The 21,004-nt window shown below is 37.2% G+C and overlaps 1 protein-coding gene across 4 annotated transcripts in view; it reads left to right on the top strand.

Moving 5' to 3' along the window:
* The first annotated feature begins 1,115 nt into the window (after positions 1 to 1,115).
* The window catches only part of RWDD3 (RWD domain containing 3), an 86,205-nt gene continuing 66,316 nt past the window's right edge, over positions 1,116 to 21,004 (top strand). The window contains exon 1 of one of the 4 annotated variants that reach the window (XM_020999506.2): positions 1,116 to 1,298. In XM_020999506.2, coding sequence (XP_020855165.2) covers positions 1,214 to 1,298 — 85 coding nt within the window. In that variant the 5' untranslated portion in view covers positions 1,116 to 1,213. The remainder of the gene's footprint in view (positions 1,299 to 21,004) is intronic. The other 3 variants (XM_020999498.2, XM_078155004.1, XM_078155005.1) reach the window with 3 other exon arrangements.

Below are 21,004 nucleotides of genomic sequence, written 5' to 3'. Positions count from 1 at the left end.
GGCCTGGGCACCCATGTTAATAGCTAGCGGTGAAGTGGATAGAGGGCAGGGCCTGGAGTCAGGAAGACACATCTTCCTGAGTTCAAATCCAACCTCAGAGACTTCTTAGATGTGTGACCCTGGGTAAGTCACTTAACCCTGTTTGCCTCAGTTTCCCCATCTGTAAAATGAGCTGGAAAAGGACATGGCAAACCATGATAATATCTTTGCCAAGAAAACCCCGAATGGGGTCACAGAGAGTCGGTTATGACTGAACATATGACTGAAAGTATTTACATAGCATCTGCTACATGCCAGGTCCTGTGTTAAGCACTTTATAAATATCATCTCATTTGATCCTCACAATAACCCTTCAAGGTAGGTGCTATTATTATCCTCATTTTATAGATGAGGAAACTGAGGCAAACAGTGGTTAAATGACTTGTCTAGGGTTACACAGTTAGGAAATATCTGGGACTGAAATAATAATAATAATTAATAATAATAAACAAGCAAGAACAGCTAACACATTTAGTACCTTTGCATTGTGCTAAGCACTTTGCAAACAGTACCTCATTTGATTCTCACAACAACTCTGGAGTTAGCTATTATTCTTCCCTCTCCCAATTTTACAGTTGAGGAAACTGAGGCAAATACAGGTTAAATGACTTGTCCAGGATTACACAGTTAGGAAGCATCTGAGACTGAATAATAATAATAATAATAATAATAATAATAATAATAATAATAATAATAATAATAATAAATAATAATAAACAAAAACAGCTAATATATATAGTACTTTTTCATTATGTCAAACACTTTACTAATATCTCATTTGATTCTCACTACAGCCCTGGAGGGAGCTGCCACTATTTTCCCCTCCCTCATTTTACAACTGATGAAACTGAGGCAAACAGAGGTTAAGCGACTAGCTAGTGAGCGGTCTGAGGTGAATTCGAACTCAGGTCTTTCCGACTCCAGGCCCAGCGCTCAGTGGCGCCACCTAGCCGCGCAGGACGCAGAAGCAGGTGCTCTGGGAGGCCAGGGAGTCCCGGAGCTCTCTCTGTAACTAGCGCTGTGAACCACGGGATCCAGGAGCAGAGGGAGGGGCTGGCGCGCCCTCTGGCGGCTGCGCAGGCGCCGTGCGGGTCGGCGCGTGCGAGGCGAGAGGCCGGAAGAGGCGGTGCATCCATCCAGGGATGCATCCGGGCGGCCGGCTGCCGCTGCCGTCATGAGTGATCTGGTGCAGGAGGAGCTGTCGGCTTTGGCGGCTATATTCTGTGGGCCGGACGAGTGGGAGGTGGTGAGCTGCTCAGGTGACCGACTCCCCTCTCCCCTCCGCGGTCCCCGGCTCATGCGCGTTTCCTCGCGGCCTCAGAACAAACCCCTCAGGGCCTCCTAGACCCAAGGGCCGCCAGGGAGCCTAGGAATCTTATTTTACGGCTGAGGAAGCTGAGGCTCGAGGGCAGTGGCCGCGTCCGAGCTCGGATTCCTCTGCTCCTTGGAGCAAGTGAGCGTCCCAAGAGGCGGAGGAGGGCTTAGGGCGGGGCATCACCAGTGGATCTGAGGATTGATTTCAGTGCAGTCGGTGAACTTGGATTGGGAAAGAATACACCCTTACTTTCACTAACCTTTGGCGTCCTTTGTAATTATAATTACATTTGCATTTTGTTGTGCATTTAAAGGGAGACGTCTTTGGCGGCACGCTGCCAAAGGGGCCCATGAACCCTGGGTTTGAATCAGATACCAGCTAGCTGGGTGAGCAAGGCAGCCGACCTTCCTGACCCTCGATTTCCTCATCTGAAAAATGGGGACAATAATATCTGTAGAGCCTATCTTAGAAAGGGCTGGCCTTGGAGTCCCAAAGAACTCGGTAAACGATTGGACTCATATAAGCTGCTATGTGATCCCGGACGAGTTACTTTAGCATCCCGGTGCTACATGCAGGTTTAAAGGCATAATTTGCAGAAAAGCTGCCTGTCAGCTTCAATGGAAGCGTTGTTGGTACCAAGGGAGTCAAAGTTACAGGTTTGCACCCCTCCCCTCACAAACTCTTACCGCACAGGGTTATTAGGAAAGTTAAATGAGATACTTACATGCAAAGTGCTTTATAAATCTTAAAGAAATATAAAGGCCAGTTATTAATATTTGGAATAGGAGCTAAAGGGTGTGTGAGTAAGGGCATTTGTCTGTTTGTATATGTATGGGATTACCATATTTGTATGGGATTATTTATGTATTCTTCTAGGAAACATGGTAAAATTTGTACCATCAAAATAGCGGTTGCTTCACCATCCGGCCATTCTATTGCTATGTATCCTGTTCACTTGTTTGCCTTTTATTTCCAATACCTTTTCTAGTTCTTCTTTTGCGTGCTAGTTGCTTATTCACAAATTCTCATTTGAGCATAAGCATAAGACTACTACTGAGACAGTTGCAATTTATTTGTTTTCATCTACCGGGGAGGATTAAAAAGTAAGGAGATTATAAATCCTCAGAAAGAAAAAAAAAAAGGAAAAGAAAAGATCCTCCAAACCAAGTCAACATATGCTTTAGTAATTTAAGTGTGAAGATGGGCACAGGGAAGAATGTTGAAAAACATGTTGGAAAATATGGCCCAAAGGTGCCACAGATATGCAAGCCTCTCAGAAACTTCATGCTTATATATTATGAATATTTTCTTCCAGAAACTCATTGGAAAGACATTAGACATGGTGAGCACTGAATAACATCATAAAAAATGAAATTGACTATATCTAAACAGACAGGAAATGGCTAGTTACTGATGTGAAATTCTGAAAAGAAACAGCTGTCTGTGTATGATCATACCATCAACAAGTTAGAGTAAGGGTTACAATTGGCGTAAAATTAGAAGAAAAGCTACAGATGAGAAGACACCGTTTGTGAGTACAGTAGCTTCAATCTGACCTATTCATATGAAATGAGCTGAAAATTGGGAAATGGAAAATGATAAAGATACTGCCTTTTATTATCACCATTTCTTGCAAAAGTATAGCTTATGTAAAAGCAGTGCCTACAGTGAGGAGAAATAAAGGCTCAGGCTGCGTCATTCAGCAAGCATTTCTTAAGATCCTACTAAATTTGAAGCACTGTGAATGGAAAAGCCAAAATGAAACAGTCCTTGCCCACAAGTGCTTACATTTTATTGTGGGAGACGCGTATAAATATCCAAAATATTTAATAAAGGAGTAGGGAGGGAGATGCTTGAGAAGTTTGAAGATTATTTTGGAGGAAAAGAGATATTCTTAAAGGTGAGGTGGAAATACATTCCAGGAATGAGTGACAGTAGGGAAGCCAGTTTGGATTATAGAGTTCCAGAAGGGAAGTAATTGGTAAAGGGGTTGGGAAAGTAAGTTGGGGCCAGGTTGTAAAGTTATTAGAAAGCTAAATGAAGACATTTCTATTTGATCCTAGAGGCAATTAGAAACTGAGGTATTACAGAAGAGTGGAAGTGGGGAGGGAAGGAGTGTTATGAAACCCAAGATGGAGCTATTTACTGAATGGATATACCTTATTCAGAAAGGGGATCAGGTGGGAAGCAGTGTACAGTTAGTAGGTGCACTTATTTGAGGAAATCTAGGGGCCACAGAAAGTAAGTGTGATGGAGAGTATTTGGTGAAAGTCAATGAAAAAGCAGAAATTGCCACTGGAGCATATTACAGACCACCAGGACAGAAAGAAGAATGATAGATGAGTTTGGGAAACATCACAAGCACAGAGGCATGGTATACTAGAGATGGAGGACTTAATTTTTTTAAACATGTTAGATCTCTTTCAGTCAAAAGAAGAACATCTAATAACTTATTGACTGGCCTTAGTGATACTTTAATTTTCAAAAGATAGAAAAGAATCAATGGGGAAATTCTGTTTTAGATTTGATTCTCACTAGCAAGGAGAAACTAATTGCTGAGGTGGAGGTAATGGGAATCTGAGGAGAAGGAACCGCTCCTTTTTATAGGTTGTTATGGAGGAGAGAAAATCTAGGCACAGTTTAACATGAGCTCTGTTTTGAGAAAGCACATTTTCAGAGTTCAGAGTAAAGATAGATAGGACCCCTAGAGTAAAATACTTCATGGGGAGTCACCCCAGGAGTGATTGGAGAGCCTCAGGAATGAAATTCTGATGACACAAAGGGAAACAGTTGTGATGAGAAGAAATGGGATATGCTTGAGGAGACCCTACGTAAGTGCACAGGGACTAACCAACTCAGATTTTAGAAAAGGTGCACAGAAGATGGAAGTGAGACTGGGTAATGGAGTGGGGCATGGTCAGGAATGTTAGATTTATGTCAGGAGTTCTAAAGCTCACAGTGAACAGAGGATAATGAGAGAGGTTAAGGACAACTAAATGGTTCTAATAAAATTTATATTGGGAGAAAAAGGGGGATTACCAAAAATGACCAGTGTGGAGTTGATACCCAAGACAAGTAAGGAGATACAAGTAGTGTCTCATACTATTGTGGAGAGATGTGGACTAGACTGTAATGTCAGATGGATTCAGACTGTTGGTTTGACCAAACTCAAAGAGTAAATCGTTCAGTGTTAATGTGGTGGGAAGTCTCTACTGGATTACCCCAGAGATTTGATGTCTTTATCAGTGACTTGGATAAAGGCATAGATGGTATGCTCATCAATTTTGCAGACACAAAGCTAAGAGGGATAGGTAATCCAGTGGATGAGTCAGAGTCCAAAAGGATCATACTAGGCTAGAGGAGGGGTTCTTAACCTGAGGTCTATGAATTCTTTTAAAAAATATTTTGATAACTATTTCAATGTAATTGGTTTCTTTTGTAATCTTATTTTTTAGAAAATGTATTTAAAAGCATTTTGAGAAAGGGCCCATAAGTTTCATTAGATAGCCCTATATCAGAAATACATATGTGTATATATGTGTATATGTATGTATGTATGTATATATGTGTATATGTATGTCATGTGTATGGAGATGATTAAACCCATGTGACTTGGTGAGCATATAGGGAGAGAAGAGGGGCCAGGACAGAGACTTCATAATTAGGGGCTATGATATGGATTATAGCTGTATCAGTAAAGGAGAATGAGACAGAGTGATCAGACAAGTATGAGGAAAACCCAAGTCAGCAGATATTTGATCTTCTTTTCTAGGAGAGAGAGATTGCAGCCTAGGGCAACACTGCTTTAGAATATAAATTCACTTGTATAATATGGAGGAAAATAGCAGAATGTTGTAAGTAGCATTGCTTCTTAAAACAGTGAAAATCGGTGGATATGAAAAGTCTATGGAAAGTTTGGCCAAAATCATTTCCTACTCATGTATTTAAATAATCCACTGATAACCCAGATGTACAAAGACAACCTCCTTACTCACCCCAAACTATAAGGAAATCCACTTTCTGTCTTTCTAGCTTTATGTTGCTCTCATTTTGATTGGTATTTTACTTAAGGCAGGCATGTATCGTGGGACACACCCACACACCCACACATCCACACACCCACCTGACCTTGACAACCCTCTGAACCAAATACTGTCTCTTCATTGGTGCTGACTTCATTCTGTGTCTTTTTCATTTCCTCATTGGCTCCTGAAATGTTGGAGTTGCTGGTAGTTCGACTGTCATCGATGATTAACATAAATTTCATATGGAGACACTTCCATTTCACATTTATATGTTTTCTTCCAGTTTCATCTATAAATACACTTGGGATTATCTGGTTTAGTTGGCTTTCATGCCTAGCTTTTCTGTATTCTCATTTTCCCCTCCAGTTGTTGCTCAGTAGTTTGTATGGGAATACTGCTTGTAATTATTTATTATCCTCTTTCATAATCTATTTCAAATGAATTTCTGTACTAAACCAATGTTGCCTTTGTGAGTTACGTCTCTTCATTGCAGTTGTTTCTGGGCTCTTTTGCCCTCCGTGTTGTGGTAACCATTTATATAGCACCTGCTACGTTCTAGGCACTTTGCTAAGGGCTTACAAATATTATTTTATTTAATACTCACAGTAGCTGTGAGAGGTAGGTGCTATTATTTCCTCCCCCTCCCATTTTATAGGTGAGGAAATTGAGGCAAACAGATTGTAAGTGACTTGCCCAGGATCACACAGTTATTATCTGAAGGCCAGTTTGAACTCAGGTCTTCCTGACTGTAGGGTCAGCACTCTATTCAACTGTGCCATCTTGCTGCCTAAGAAATGATGATAAAATGAAAATTAAAGAGACAAATTAGCAGTGAAATGCTTTGTAATACTTGGGAAAAGCACTTACGTTAGGTGAAATGGTTAGTACAGATAACAGTCATTTGTAAAATGTGCATACTGGGATAGTTATCCACATGATTGCAGAGAGCAGTATTAGGTTTGGGTTCAGACAGTTATAGAGACTCCTTTCCCTTTATACCTGGAAAGACAGAAAATTGAATTTTTAATATTTTTTGGGAGGGAAGCTATTATAGGGGGGTTGGTTCTTTGTACATCTGAGTGATTAATGGACTACTGAAATGCATCGCTAGGGAAAGATGATTCCAGCTAGGAAGAGGCACCTTTTATAGAACCATTTTCCATGACTTTTTAGGTTAAAAATTATGTTGACTCACTTATATAAGAGGAAGAAAAGGGAAGTTTTTTTCACTTAAAAAGACCATTTCCCTCCGTCATTATTTAGCACCTATAATGTACAGTTCTGGCTCTATCATAATAGGGGTGTGTGTGTGTGTTGGGCAGAGTGTTACAAAGAGCTATGATGGCCAGGCCCTCAAGGAGCTTATGGTTCTTTCATCTCACTCTTATCCTTTCTCTTCTGATTTAGCTTGATTTTCTTATTCTCTACATCCTATTTTCTTCCCGTATGATTATTGTTTATTTTTTTTACTGTCTGCATTTTAAAAGTAGACTACTTAAAAGACATAAGGATATTTCCATATTCACCTTTTTATGCCTCTTAGTTATGTGTTTATGGGAAAATGGGTACAGGTTCCCAGAATAATGACCTTTCATTTGTCATGAGTAGGAAGGGTATGGTTTATTAGGTTATAAATACAAGCCTGAGAAATTGAAAAATGTTGCCTGGGTCAGAGAGAAACAGAGAAAAATCTTTGACTATGTGATACAAATGTGGAAAACAAGAGAATGGTGCCTTAATAATGAGGACACTGTGGACTTTTTATCAGCTGTTAAATTGAGCATGACTTTAAAGCCATGCCTTCTAATTAATTTAATTCAGTATTCTGGCATCAGTAAGTAATTGAATTATAAAAGAACTTAGTATAACATCACAGCACTTTTTGTTACAGAAAAGGTTCATTGGGAAGTGGGACATTTCACTGAATGTAACAGTGGTATTTTTTAATGTGCTATGTAGAGAGCAGAGTAGCCTTATAGCTTCTATTGTTAGTGCCCAAATTACATATAAAGGTGGGGTAGGGAGCAGAAACTTGCAGCTATAATCTCCCTCTTTGATATTCCCTTTGCTGGCTGGACCCAGCAATGGACATCTCTTCCTCTTGCCACTGGATTGTAGCTTAGGTGCAGAAACAGTGAGCTATTTTACTGTACTGAAGTAGGGCCTAGTTTTTTTTGTGTGTGACAATCAACATGCTTCAAAATAGATTCTGTATTGCAAAGAATAGTGTGGAAAAGTGAAAAAATTGCGGGATAGGGGAAACCTAGTAAGTTATTAGTGGTGTGACCATAAGCAAAGTTACATAACCTCTTGGACACTCATTTTCCTCATTTGTAAAGTGGGGATTATAATACAGTACCTAAGGTACCTACCTCAAGCTATTTTGAAGCTTACATGAAATAATATATGTAAACCTTATTATAATAAGTCACTGTAAACCTTCAAGTACTAAATAAATAGCTATTATAAGAATGCAATGATACGGAATCCTGAGTTTGACTCTAATAATTCCATGTTGGTTCAGTTATCTTATGTGAATTGAGGCTTAATTTTTTCTTTTTACAAAATAAGTGTTTTTAAATAGGTGCTAGGTTTGTTTATTACTTACATTTTCGTGCTATTAAGGAGGAAATTACAGAACTTTGCTCTATCTTTAGAATTTATTCTACCTCCCAACATAGGGTAAAATGTATATTTATCTTTTTTTAGGGCTCCTGGCCAATAAAAAAGAACCTAATCTTGTAATTTCATTGCTATGTCAGGAACTTCCTCTACAATTCTGATTTGTACCTTCTCTGTAATTTATAGTTTTAAATTCACTCAACAAGTATTTATTACATACCTACTACATACCAAGCATTGTACTAGGTTCTAGAGATTCAAAGACAAAAATAGAAGCACTGCCCTTAAGGAACTTACAGTCTATTGGAGAACGCAGTAAGTATGTGGAAATAATAATTTTTGTTTATTTATTTTTGGCGAGGCATTTGGGGTTAAGTGATTTGTCCAGGGTCACACAGCTAGTGAGTGTTATGTGTCTGAGGCCACATTTGAACTCAGATCCTCCTGGCTCCAGGGTCTTTGCTCTTTCCACTGTGCTACCTCACTGAACTACGATAGTAATTTTTTTGTGGTAGGAGGGAGGGCATTAGCAACTTGGTAGGGATCAGGATGGGCTTCCTGTAAGGATGTACTTGAGTTGAACTTTAAAGGAAATTAGAGATTCTAAGAGGCAGAGGTGAAGAAGAGTATCTATACTAGGCATGGGGCAAAGATTATGCAAAAGCACAAGTGGGTGATGGAATGATGTTTTCAGGGAACAGCTAGGCCAATTTACCTAGAATGAAAGGCTACCACTATAATGCAGGCCCTTGTTGGCTTTCACCTAAAGCAGAGGTTCCCAAACTTACTTGGCCTACCTTCCCCTTTTAAAAAAAAAACAACAAAAAACAAACTACTCAGTGCCCCCCTGGAAATCTACTTTCTTTAACCCTTTTTGTTTTTTTTAAAATTTGTGTCACTTCAAAAAATATAAAATATATTTTAAAAAGATACATCTTAAATTTAATAATTTATTGTAAATTTTTGGGTTTTTTTTCCTGCATTGACATTTTGATGACGCAATATCGCATCATGTAACCGTATACCATCATCTTGTAAACAAGTCATTATGCACACATATTACTGCCCATGCATGCTGGCCTTCCCACTAATGTGTGACAGGCTTACCTGCCAACACTATAAGACCTGTTGGCAGACTTTTTTTTAGGCAGTTGGGGTTAAGTGACTTGGTCAGGGTCACACAGCTAATAAGTGTCAAGTGTTTGATTGGAGGCCAGATTTGAACTCGGGTCCTCCTGACTCCAGGGCTGGTGCTCTATCCACGATGGCCACCTAGCTGCCCGACTTGTTGGCACACTTGACCACTGATTGGTTATAACTTGCATTTTGTGTGTTTATTTGGAAAATAATGTAATCACTATGACTTTAACTCTGTTGCACAACAGATGAAACACGTGTGAACGATTTTTCAAAATTTTCTTATCTTCACTTTCCTTATACTGCCACGCCCCCTTATTTTTATTCAGTGCTCCCCAATCGCACCTGAGTCTGGTATTAGCCCTGAATTATTCTAGTGTCCCCCTTCCCCCAGGAGGTAGTATCACCCACTTTGGGAACCTATGATTTAGTAGTTTCCTAATTAGTCTCCCTGCCCCTAGTCTTTCTCCTTATCAAACACTTCTTCACATGGAAAAGGGTTTGAGATGTCTATGTGGAGTTGACCTGTTGGCAATTGGTGATAATATGCCTGGGGTTCAAGAGAGAGACTTGGGCCAGATATGTAGATATGTAGGTAAAATAGGGAGAGACAATGAAAATCAGTGCTTCCGTATGTGTAAAGATGTTTCTTTCCTTACCAGTTTATTTTTGTTACAAGCTTCCTCACACTTATTTGAGTGATAGCTTATGTGAATTTTTATGAAAATTACTTTCTAAGAATATTTTGAAATTACTGTAATAAAGGCAATCTGTGTTTTTTGCCCAAATGGAAACATTGCCTTTTGCATCAATATGGAGGATATATTATATTTATAGATTTTTTTGGCTTTAAGTGATGTGGTCACTCAAAAACTCATTTTATAGGAAGCACATTTTTTTTAAAGTTATCAGTTGGGCTAACCTATCAAAATTTAAAGCAGCTCATTAACTCAAGTATTTAGAGAAAACTATATTCCTATAATGCAGTTGATAAAATTTAAATTCCTTGAGAGAAAGGGTAGTTCATTTTTTGTATCTATCTCTAGTGTCTATGTCAGGCTTTGGCATATACTAGGTAATAAATGCTTGTTGATTGATTAAATGAAAAATAGTTGATTAAATAAAAAATATAGTAGGAAAATGAATATCAGAGTATCTCCTGACTAGGAGGTAGCATGGTACAATTAGACTGCTGGTTTTGGAGTCAAAGGATCTGGCTTCAAATTCTGCCTTTGACATATATTAATTGTGTGATATTTGGCAAGTCACTTAATCTTCCTGTAACTCATTTCTTCATTTGTAAAATGAGGAGATTAGACTAGATGGCTCCTGAGGGCCTTTCCAGCTTTAGAATTATGATCCTGTGATTCACATTCTTGGTTTAGAGGTTCTTCTTGAGGTTTTGTAGTAGGATTTCTTTACCTTTTAATTTTTGACAACAAATGTTGTATAATAAGATAGAGAGTTTGACTTGGAGTCATAAGGAATGGAGCTTAAACCCTACCTCAGGCTGTGTAGGTGACACTTGTGTAGGCAAGTCATTTAATTTCTCTGCACTGAGTTTCCTCATTTGTCAAATAAAAACAATAATAGCTCCTACTTCACAGGGTTATTATGAAGTTTAAAGGGAGATAATTTATATAAATTACTTTTTAAACCTTAACCTATAAAGTGTCAGCTCTTGTTGTTATCTTCATGATGTTTTTTTTTGTTTATATGCATCAGAAAGATTAGATGGAAAGATTGAACAGTGGTCTTTCATTTTACTGTTGAATCACTGATTAAACCAACTCTGCAATTCCTTTATTTACTTCTTCAAGGAGAACCTGTTAACCATTCTTCCAGTTGCTATTTCCTTATGTCTTCGGGTTTCATTTGTTGTAAGAGTGTCAATAATGATATGATTTAGTATCTTCAGTAATATATCTAGTTGTAGAGGCTAACTTATCATGAAAGTACTTCCTTTTTTTGAAAATTGCCCTCCATTAGGCTTAAAATTAAGTTAGAGTAATTTCTCTGTTAGCTTTTTAATCCCAAATTGCTCCACTTTTCCATAATGGTCCCATATTTTTGTGCCTCAGAAGGGGCAGTATAGAAACTTGTTTAACACATGGCAATCGTATGTTCCTGTCCTTTGCTGCACAGCTTTTTCTCTTGGTTCAGCAGCCTCACTATATCCCAGTTTTGGTACTTAAGAAAGTCTGGACCCCACTAGACATTCTCACACCGACTATCCCCTATATGTGAAGTTTTTGTTTACTTTTTAGTTGATGTTAAAAATATCCAGAACATTGAGACTTTTGAGCCAGTTTTTCAGACTGTCTCCCAACTGGCAAGTTGTCTAATAAAAACTTTGAGCAATCTGAACTTTTAGCCAGAGAGTGATCTTTATTTATTCCATGACATAGTACCACCAGTTAATTTACAAATGGTCTAAAAACTGTTGTTCTTGGAACTTTCTGTCTCTTCTTTGTTAACTGTCTATAGCGTTCGAAGGTGGTTTCATAGAACTGAGGGCTATTTTATATTTTTCTTTTTGTCATGAATTGCCATGGCCAAACAGTTTATCAGTGATGGCTCACCTGCTGGTGCTTACTTTACTAGACTAGTGCTTAGCTAGCAAACTTATTGCAACCTGAAACCAGATTAATAAAATGTATATATTCAGAAACTTTTTTGGGTCCATGATAATTACTTTTCTTAATGTAGGAGTATCAGACTTTAAAATGTGCTTTAGCAATTGTGATTCTTAAAAAAAAAATTTTTTTTGCTGAGTAAGGTATAACACTTTTATATAATGTAATAGTGCAAAAGTTGGTGAGAAAGAAATGGAATTAGGTAACAATGACAGATTAAAAAGTAAACTTCTTTCACTAGTGCTTTTATGACACTTGATGACTTTCGTAGGTATTCTGCTTATCTATTTTAAATGTCTCTGGAATTCTGTTTGTAAGCTTTAGCCCCAATAATTAATAACCTGTATCTTATCACAGTCTTGGTTCCTGACTCAAGTCCTGTATTTCAAGCCCCAGATTTGACTCTTCAGCCATAACTTAGTCCACTCAATTTGATGTTTGAGGGCTAGAAGAAGAGTCTAAAGTCTCTGGAATTGAGAGGGCAAAAGTATAGGGAGAAGAGAAGTGAAAAGATACTTGGTTGTGGACAACCAAATGGGCACTTGAACCTTGGAGGTACGTGAAGATTTAAAATACTTTTCATTAATTCTTGGTTCTTAGGATATACCTACTGAGTGACAACAGTAAGTTTTTTTTAATATGTGCAAAATGATCTTAGTAACAAATTGTATTATATAGCACTTTTTATAAAAATTTCACATAATCTAATTTTTTTTCTTGTAATAACTGTTTGGGGGTAGAAAGAACAGTTATTTCTGTTTGACAGATGGTGAAATTGTGGAATAAGAGTTGAATGACTAGCTCTGACTATGTAGGTGAGATAAGGCATGGCCTGGGACTAGAACCAAGGTTAGATTTCTAGCCCAAGGCTCTTTCTTTAAACCTCAACATGAAGTGGAATTGGAATTAGTTGGCAGGGAATAGAAGCTTTGCCAAGGAGAAGATGGACAAAATGTATTTTTTAAAAACACAGTTATGTTTACATTTGAAAACTTTGGTTTACCCTACTATTATTTGACACTATTCTAGAAATGCTGGCTATAGCAGTAAGATGAGGAAAAAAATTAAGGCTTGTAAACTTTATCAAAGAGGTGACAGAGTTCTACTGATTTGCAGATGATGCGATAGTTCACTTAGAAAACTCCGTAGAGTCAGCAAAGGCTAATTTAAGTTTATTACTAATTTCTAACAGATTTAAGATATAAAATAAATCCATAAAAATTATCAGCATTTCTGTATAGTACTAAGAAAACTAATAGAAATTGCTAGGAAGAGTTCCATTCAAAATTAATAGAAAAAGCATAAAATAGCTAGATATTAACTACTCAGGACTCATACACATACAAGCTACTCAGGACTCATACACATACAACTACGAAATACTCTACAAAAATGAAAAGACAGATAATAGGAGAGAGATTCATTATGCATGGTTGGGTTTTGACGATTTAAAAATGATGACACTGAATTAGAGCACTGTACAGATTTAGTACTCTTCCAAGTAATATACCAAGGGTTACTTATATGATTAGACAGAGTGGTAACAGAATTCATTTGGAGGAACAAAAGGTGTAGGCTCTCTAGGGAAATTAAAAAAAAAAAAAGGAATGAAGGAGGCATAGCATCATCAGATCTCAGCTGGCATATAAAGCAGGTAATCTTTAAAACTACTTAGTTCTATTTTGAAATAGAAAATAGATCAGTTTAACAGACTAGATAAGCAAGATGCAGAAGTACTTGAGTGTTTTATAAATCTGAAAATAAAAGTTACTGGGAGAAAGGCTCCTTGTTTAATAGAAACTTCAGAGAAAATTGGAAAGCAGTTTGGAAGAAATTAAGTTTAGATCAGCAGCTTATACCATACTGTCTTCAAATGGCTCTGTGATCGCATTGATTTGGGAATTCCTTCCAGTGATGTAGATTGCAACTCATCCTTGCTTGCCCATCTTCTGTGATTATTATAATGTCCTGTTGTAAATTCATCACAGAAGGTCTGCCCAATGTGCTGGAGACCTTTTTCACTTTCTCCTGAAATCATGAAAGTGGAACACTGACTGTCCATCCATCTGTCATCCCTTTACATGTGACTAACACATCTTCTTTTTCCTTCATCTTCATAATTCCTTGATGATATTTTATTCTCTTATTATTTATTGAAGAATAAAAAAACCTCATTGGTTATGTGGTAGATACTGCTCACCCTCACCATGTACCTTCCATTTTCCTCATCTGGGATTCATATTTAATTCTTTTGAGGGAAGGGAGGAAGGGAAGGAACAAGCATTTATTAAGTGCCTGCTAAGTGCCAGACACTGCTAAGTGCTTTAAAAATATGACATTTGATCCTCACAACAGCCCTCGGAGGTAGATGGTATTATTGTACCCTTTTTACAGTCGAAGAAACGGAGGCAGACAAAGGTGAAGTGACTTGCCCAGGTTACACAGCTTGTGTCAGAGGCAGGATTTGAACTCAGGTCTTCCTGATAACAAGTACTATGTACTGTGCCACCTAACTGCTAGTGTCTGGCTAACAGCTGTTGTATTCCTTGTTTTGCTGCTATACAGCAATGTTGGTAGAATGTTACTATTAGAAAGATTGACCCTCCTTATGGGAAGTTTGAGGATTGTTAAAAGAGCTTTTCATTTTCTTGAAGGCAGTCTAGCCCTCTCCTCTTCTTATTCAGCTCTGGGCCAACCTGTTCATATTTATTGTGTGGCATATCTTATTCTTCAATAAACTTCAGATGAATATATGACCTAATATAAAAGATAACACTATAATTATGGGATGGATGGAAGGAAAGCAATAACAATAAAATAGTAATAATAATAATGATTATAAAACAACTTCAATAGTAATAGATTTTATAGCACTTTAATATTTGCAAAGCACTTTACATATGTTATCTTATTTGATCCTCATAACAACCCTGGGAGTAGGTAAATGCTATTATTATCTCCATTTTACAAATGAGGAAATTGAGGCTAAGAGAGGTTAAGTGACTTGTTCAGTATTGCATAGATAGTAAGTATTTGAGGTGGGATTTGAACTCAGGTCTTCCTGACTCTAAGTCTGGCATTATTACCCATAAAAGAAGAAAGTGCTTCCTGAAAAGAAGGTGGCTATTTCTGTTACCTTCACATATCATGATTTTCTCCTCCCTTTGTTGCCTCTGCAAATCCTGCCTCTTCTTCAAAGTCCAGTTCAAGTCCCATATCTTCTATAAAGCTTTTTGTGACAACTTCTCAAAATTTTAGATCACTTATGGTTTATACCATTCAATTTTGGTTCAAACCTGTGTTTTCATTGGGCAACTCCTGGTGTAAGAAACCCTTCTGATTCAGATAGCAGTTCATTAGTGTCTTATAATTTTAGAATTGCATGGGTCACCAAGAGATACTTAAATGCAGGTCTTCCTGACTCCAAGGCTAGTTCTCTATCTGTTGTACAATGCTACATTTCACAAAAATCACAGAATTTGAAAGTGAAAAGAAAGCTCAGTGGCTGATCACACCCCATGTAGTAAAGGAATCTTCACTGTCACCTACATGAAAAGTAGGTGTCCAGCCTGTTTAAGGAGTTCCAAGGAGGGGTCACCCACGACTGCTTGAGGCAGCCCTTCCAGTTGTGGGCAGCTCTTATTATTAACAAGTTTTTCTATCAAACCTGAATTGGTCTCTTTGCAACATCCACCCATTGCTCCTGGTTCTGCCCTCTGGGACCAAACAAAAGAACAAATTTAATCTTTCCTCCTCATGACAGCCCTTCAGTTACTCGATTACAGCTTTCATATCCTCCTTGCATCTTCTTTTCTCTAGGCTGAGCATGCATAGTTCTTTCAACCAGTCTTTATATGCCATAGACTCAAGAACTTTCTCAATTCTAGTTGCTTTCTAGACACTCTTTCTTATCAATGCCCTCCTTAGACCTTGGTGTCAGTAACAATAACAATAACAACTAGCGTTTGCATAGCGCTTTAAGGTTTGCATAGTGTTTTAATGTTTATCCTCACAGTAACCTGGAATATAGGTGCTGTTATTAGCCCTATTTTATAGTTGATGAAACTGAGGCATAGAGAGTTTAAGTGACTTGCCCACAGTCATACAGCCAATAAGTGTCTATGAGATCACATCTGAACTTTGATCTTCCATCTTCCTCATTGTAAATTCAGTGCTCTGTCTACTTCACCACTTAACCAACACTGAACACAGTACTCCAGATGAAGTCTTATTAGGGCACTAATGGGCCTATCATTTCAAGTCAAGCATTTCTTAAGTCTTAACTATGTGCCAGGCACTAAGAATACATGCATAAGATAAAAATGGTCCCTGCCCTCATGGAGTTTATATTCTGTGAAGATAGCTTGTAAAAGGAAGCTGAAAAGCAGTGAGTGGGTGAGTGCAGTAGGAGAAGGGGGAGAGAGAAGGTACCTGATTGTGGGCATGGTAGAGAAAATTTCAAGAGTCAGAAGTGGGTCTGAGCACTTTCTTTAGAATGGAGGTTGTAGGATGAACCAGGTACTTAGGGAAGGGTTGCAGGGGTGGTATGAACTTCCACGGTAAAAAAGGCTGCTGTGGGCTGGAAGCCATGCCTTTTTTAATGCAGCCCAAGATTTCATTAGCTCTTTTGGCTGCCGCATCACACAGTGATTCATTTTGATCTTGCAGTCCTTTAAAAACTCCAGATCTTTTTCAGAACAAGCATAACTCTTACATCTTATATTTATGAAGTTGATTTTTTGGTACACTTTTTGTATACTTTTCATTTATCCCTACTGAATTCCATCTTGTTAGATTTAGTCCAGTGCTCTAGCCCTAAAATTCTTTCTTTTATGTGTCATGGATCTGTTGGCAATCTGGTGAAGCCTATGGGCCCTTTCTCACAGTATAATTAAAATACGTAACTTTTTAAAAATAGGATTTCAAAGAAAACCAATTATATTGAATAGAGTGATCAGCATATTTTTAAAAATAATTCATGTTAAGACTGAGCTGAAGCTCAGGTTAAGAACCCCTGCTCTAGCCTATCATGATCCTTTTGGACCCTGACTCATCTACTGGATTATCTTTCCTTCTTAGCTTTGTGTCATCTACAGAATTGATGAACATGCCATCTATGCCTTTATCCAGGAAGTTGACAAAGATTTCAAACATCACAAGGCCAAACACAAATCCCTGGGGTACTCCCATAGAAACTTTCTATCACATTGACATTGAATCATTTACTTTTTGAGTCTGGTCATCCAACTAGTTCTGAATCCCTTTAACTGCATTATGGTCCATATCTCTATCTTCTTCACAAAAGTAGTATGAGATATTTTATCGAAATCTTTGTTAAAATTGAGGAAATCTATACCTATTTCATTCTTCTCCTCTATTAACTTAAAATCTTGTTAAAAAAGGTAGCAAGGATCATCTAGTATAAGAGGTTCTCGACAATGCCATGCTAGATCTTTGTAATCATTGCTTCTCTTTGTAGATGTTTGCCAGCTATCTCCTTAATGAACCATTCTAGAATTTACCCAGGAATTAAATTAAGCTCTCTACTGGCCTATAGTTTTCAGATACTGTTCTTTTTTGGAAATTGGGAAAAGTCTTTCTTCAATTTTGTGATACCTCCTGTTTCCCTTGATCTTTCAAATATCACTGACAATGACTTCAGCAGTTATATCTGCCAGGTCTTCTAGGACTCAAAGATATGGTAAATCTGGGCAAGGTGACTTGAATTCAAGGGCAGATTAGGTGTACCTCTTACTACGTCCTTACTTATCTTAGATACCGATTCCCTGTTAGTCATTTTTGTTCTGACATTTCTAGTTTAAAGGTTATGTCAGAGAGAACAGAAAAAAAAACCCCTAGAATCGACAATTCTCCCTTTTTCTTTGTTGTCAGTTATTATTCTCCAATATGCCTTAAGGAAAGATCCTATCCCTTCTTTAATTTTCCTTTTTCTCATGAGATAGGGGTTGAGAGTAGGGAAGGGAAAAAAAAAAGAACACAACAAAATCTTTTTTTGCTGTCCTTAGCATCTCTCCCCTGACTTCAACTCATTCTGAGCTTTATTATTCCTGACAATCACTATTTTTATAGGACTGTTACCTGATCTTGCTTTCATCTTTTGTAATTTGTTATATTATCTATCATCTTTCTAAATACAAACTCTAAACATTAATTTTGCTTTTTTCCCCAAACAAAAATTAGGAATTTAAATTTTAAAACTGGAAAATGACTGCAGTAAAATGAAAATAGTAAAAGCTTTACATAGTTATTTCCATCTTATTTCAAGATGGCACCCCCAAAATTAGGTGGCTGCTGTGCTGCTTTCCAGAAATTAATTGACCATATTGAAGAGGTATAGATAGGCAGCTACCTCAAGTATTCATTCTTTGAATCTATTAGAGGCCCTCCTTTCTTTTTTGAAGGTGTCACTTCTTGAAGACCCTAGCAACCATGAATTTCTAGAGTTCTCTTCAATTGTTTTGAATACAGGAAAATCACATAGGATCAGTCAATCAAATGATTATAGGTTTAGACCCAGAAGGATTTTAGAGATGATACCATCCCACTCATTAATATTACAAATGAGGACACTGAAGCCAAGAGAGGTTAAATGACTTGCTTGAGTCCATACAAATGACTAGAAGTATCAAGATCCAAATTTAAGTCCTCTAAATCCAAATCCAATGCTTTTTTGTCTACACCATGCCAATCCTGGCCCTCCAGCAACTTTATTTTAAAATTACCCTAGTTTATACTTTTTTTATTTTACTATTTCAAAAATGTTATTTTATCTTACAGATTTTTTCAGGGCTAAAGTTGATTGCCTCTTGACATTAAGATTTTACCTTTTGCTGCAAGCATTTGGTTTATTCTCATTCACATGATAGGAAGTCAAATTCTGTGTTGAAAATGGCCTTCTCCAACTATTAAGAACCATACAGAGTACTTTGAATTAGTAAATAAAGATGTAAGTGAAAACAACTGTAAGATTTCATCTCACACTTAGTGAAAAGAAAACATAACAAAAGATGAGGATGGTCACTTTTGGAAGGGTCATGGAAGGACATACTAATGCACAATTGGTGGAGTTGTGATCTAGTCCAGACATTCTAGAATGTAATTTAGAATCATCCTAAGAAAGTGACTAAAATGTACATAACCTTTAATTCAGAGATCCCACTGCTAAGCATAAACTCTAAGAAGGTCATTGATAAAAATGTATTGTGGTTATGGCAGCATTTTTTTGTAGTAACAAAGAAATAAAAACAATGTAAATAAGATGACCATTGATTAGGGAATGCTAAACATTTGTGGTACATGGATATAATGGAATATTTTTATTGCACTGTAAGCGATGATGAACATACTGTATTTAGAAAAGTATGAGAAAACATAAACTAAAACAAAGTGAAGTAAGCAGAGTCAGGAAAACTATAAACTATGACTGTTACAACATAAATGGAAAAAAAACAATAAAACAATGTAAAATTACAATGCTTAAGTTTTGGGACCCGAAGAGATGTGAAAATATACCTTCTTTTCACCTTTGAAGAAGTGACTTAGCTGATATGTTGGCTATTTTTGCTGAAATTTTTTTCTCATATATTTTTTATTTTTTGTTTTAAGGGTTTAATTTCTGGGAGGGGCAGAGAGGAGAGTAGATCAGTAAGTGAAGGTGATAACAACAATAGCCCTTTACGGAATCTTTTGCAAAGCTCTTTAAATATATTGTCTCATTTTATCTTCACGATATCCCTGGAAAGTAGATGCTATTATCGTCATGAGGATACTGAGGAGACTGAGACAGGCAGGTTAAGTGACTTACCCAGTTACACAGGTATAAGATTTGAACTCTGGTCTCCTGACTCCAGATACAGAGCTTTGTCTGTTGTACCAACCTGGATGCCTAGGGCCTTGAGAGGTTAAGTGGCCTACCCTGAGTCATGCAGCCAACACATCGTTACAATGATAATCCTCAAAATAGTGTTTTCAGAAACTGAAGGCAGTGGATAAAGTGCCTCGCCTGGAGTCAGGAACACCTGAGTTCAAATCCAGCTTCTGGCACTTACTACTTGTGTGACCCCAGACAAGTTATTTAATCCTGTTTGCCTCAGTTTCTTCATCTTTAAAATGAGCTAGAGAAGGAAACAGCAAATCATTGCAGCATTTTTGCCAGGAAAACCCCAAATGGGGTCCCAAAGAGTTGGACTACCACTGAAATGACTGAACAACAATAACTGGTAACTGCAGCCCCAAAGACTGTCTAGGGTAATTTCTTTTCACTTGTCTTCAAACTTCTCATAATCATTACTTCCCATAGATAACGACAGTTCTTATACTTTCTAAAAACCTTTGTAATTAAAGTTGTTTCCCTATGGTATCAAGTGCTATATATGGTTACTTGAAATGGAAGCTTAAAAAGTACTATATGCAACATAAAATCATTGGAATGGAAAAGACCAGGAGCCATTTAATCTATTCCTTATCTCTAAGGCGAATGATTTTTAAAACTATTTTTTGAAGGAGACTTGTAATCTCCTCCAAATGAGTAAAACCAGTGGCAATGATTACATGTTGGAGGTATTAAATAATACTCCCTTGGACTTTAATAGCATTTTTTACTCCATAAAAGTACTTTCACATATGGGCCAGTACTATACATAAATATTGTACAGATGTGCCTTTTAATTCATTGGGAGAAAGTAGCTCTTAATGAGAAAAATACCTGGGGTGAGGAGGACAAACTTCCATTTTCTGATATCTGTTCTTGTTATGGCTTGGATCAAGCCAAGAAGTTAGAAAAACAATGCTTCAACCTTCCTTGAGAATTTGGATATCAGAAAGGCACTGTCTTGGGATGGGTGGTGTTAGGTGGATATCTGTGTTCTCCATTAGGTTAGACTCTGCTCTTTAAATTATTTGTTTAGATGGCACTCAAAACCAATATTTCCACTTGTATTTAACAAATTATGTATCAGTTGTATAGTTTTAATCTCTAATATTTAAAACTATTGTGGTCATTTGGAACATTTTTTTCATAGAATTCTTACTAGTAATAGTTGAAAGTCAGTGTTCGTCACAAATTTTCATTTATGAATGTAAGGAAATGTGAACTTATGAATTAATTTATGAATGTAAGGAAATTTTAATATCATATCTTAAAATGGAATTATAACTATATTAAATTGGCATTATGGTGGTCTTTCTTAGAGAGTCCTGAAGCTGGTGAG

This window comes from Phascolarctos cinereus, unplaced genomic scaffold, assembly GCF_003287225.1.
Source record: "Phascolarctos cinereus isolate Bilbo 61053 unplaced genomic scaffold, phaCin_HiC Scaffold_5;HRSCAF=322, whole genome shotgun sequence".
Classification (NCBI taxonomy): Eukaryota; Metazoa; Chordata; class Mammalia; order Diprotodontia; family Phascolarctidae; genus Phascolarctos; species Phascolarctos cinereus.
This window is presented reverse-complemented; position numbering and strand designations above follow the sequence as displayed.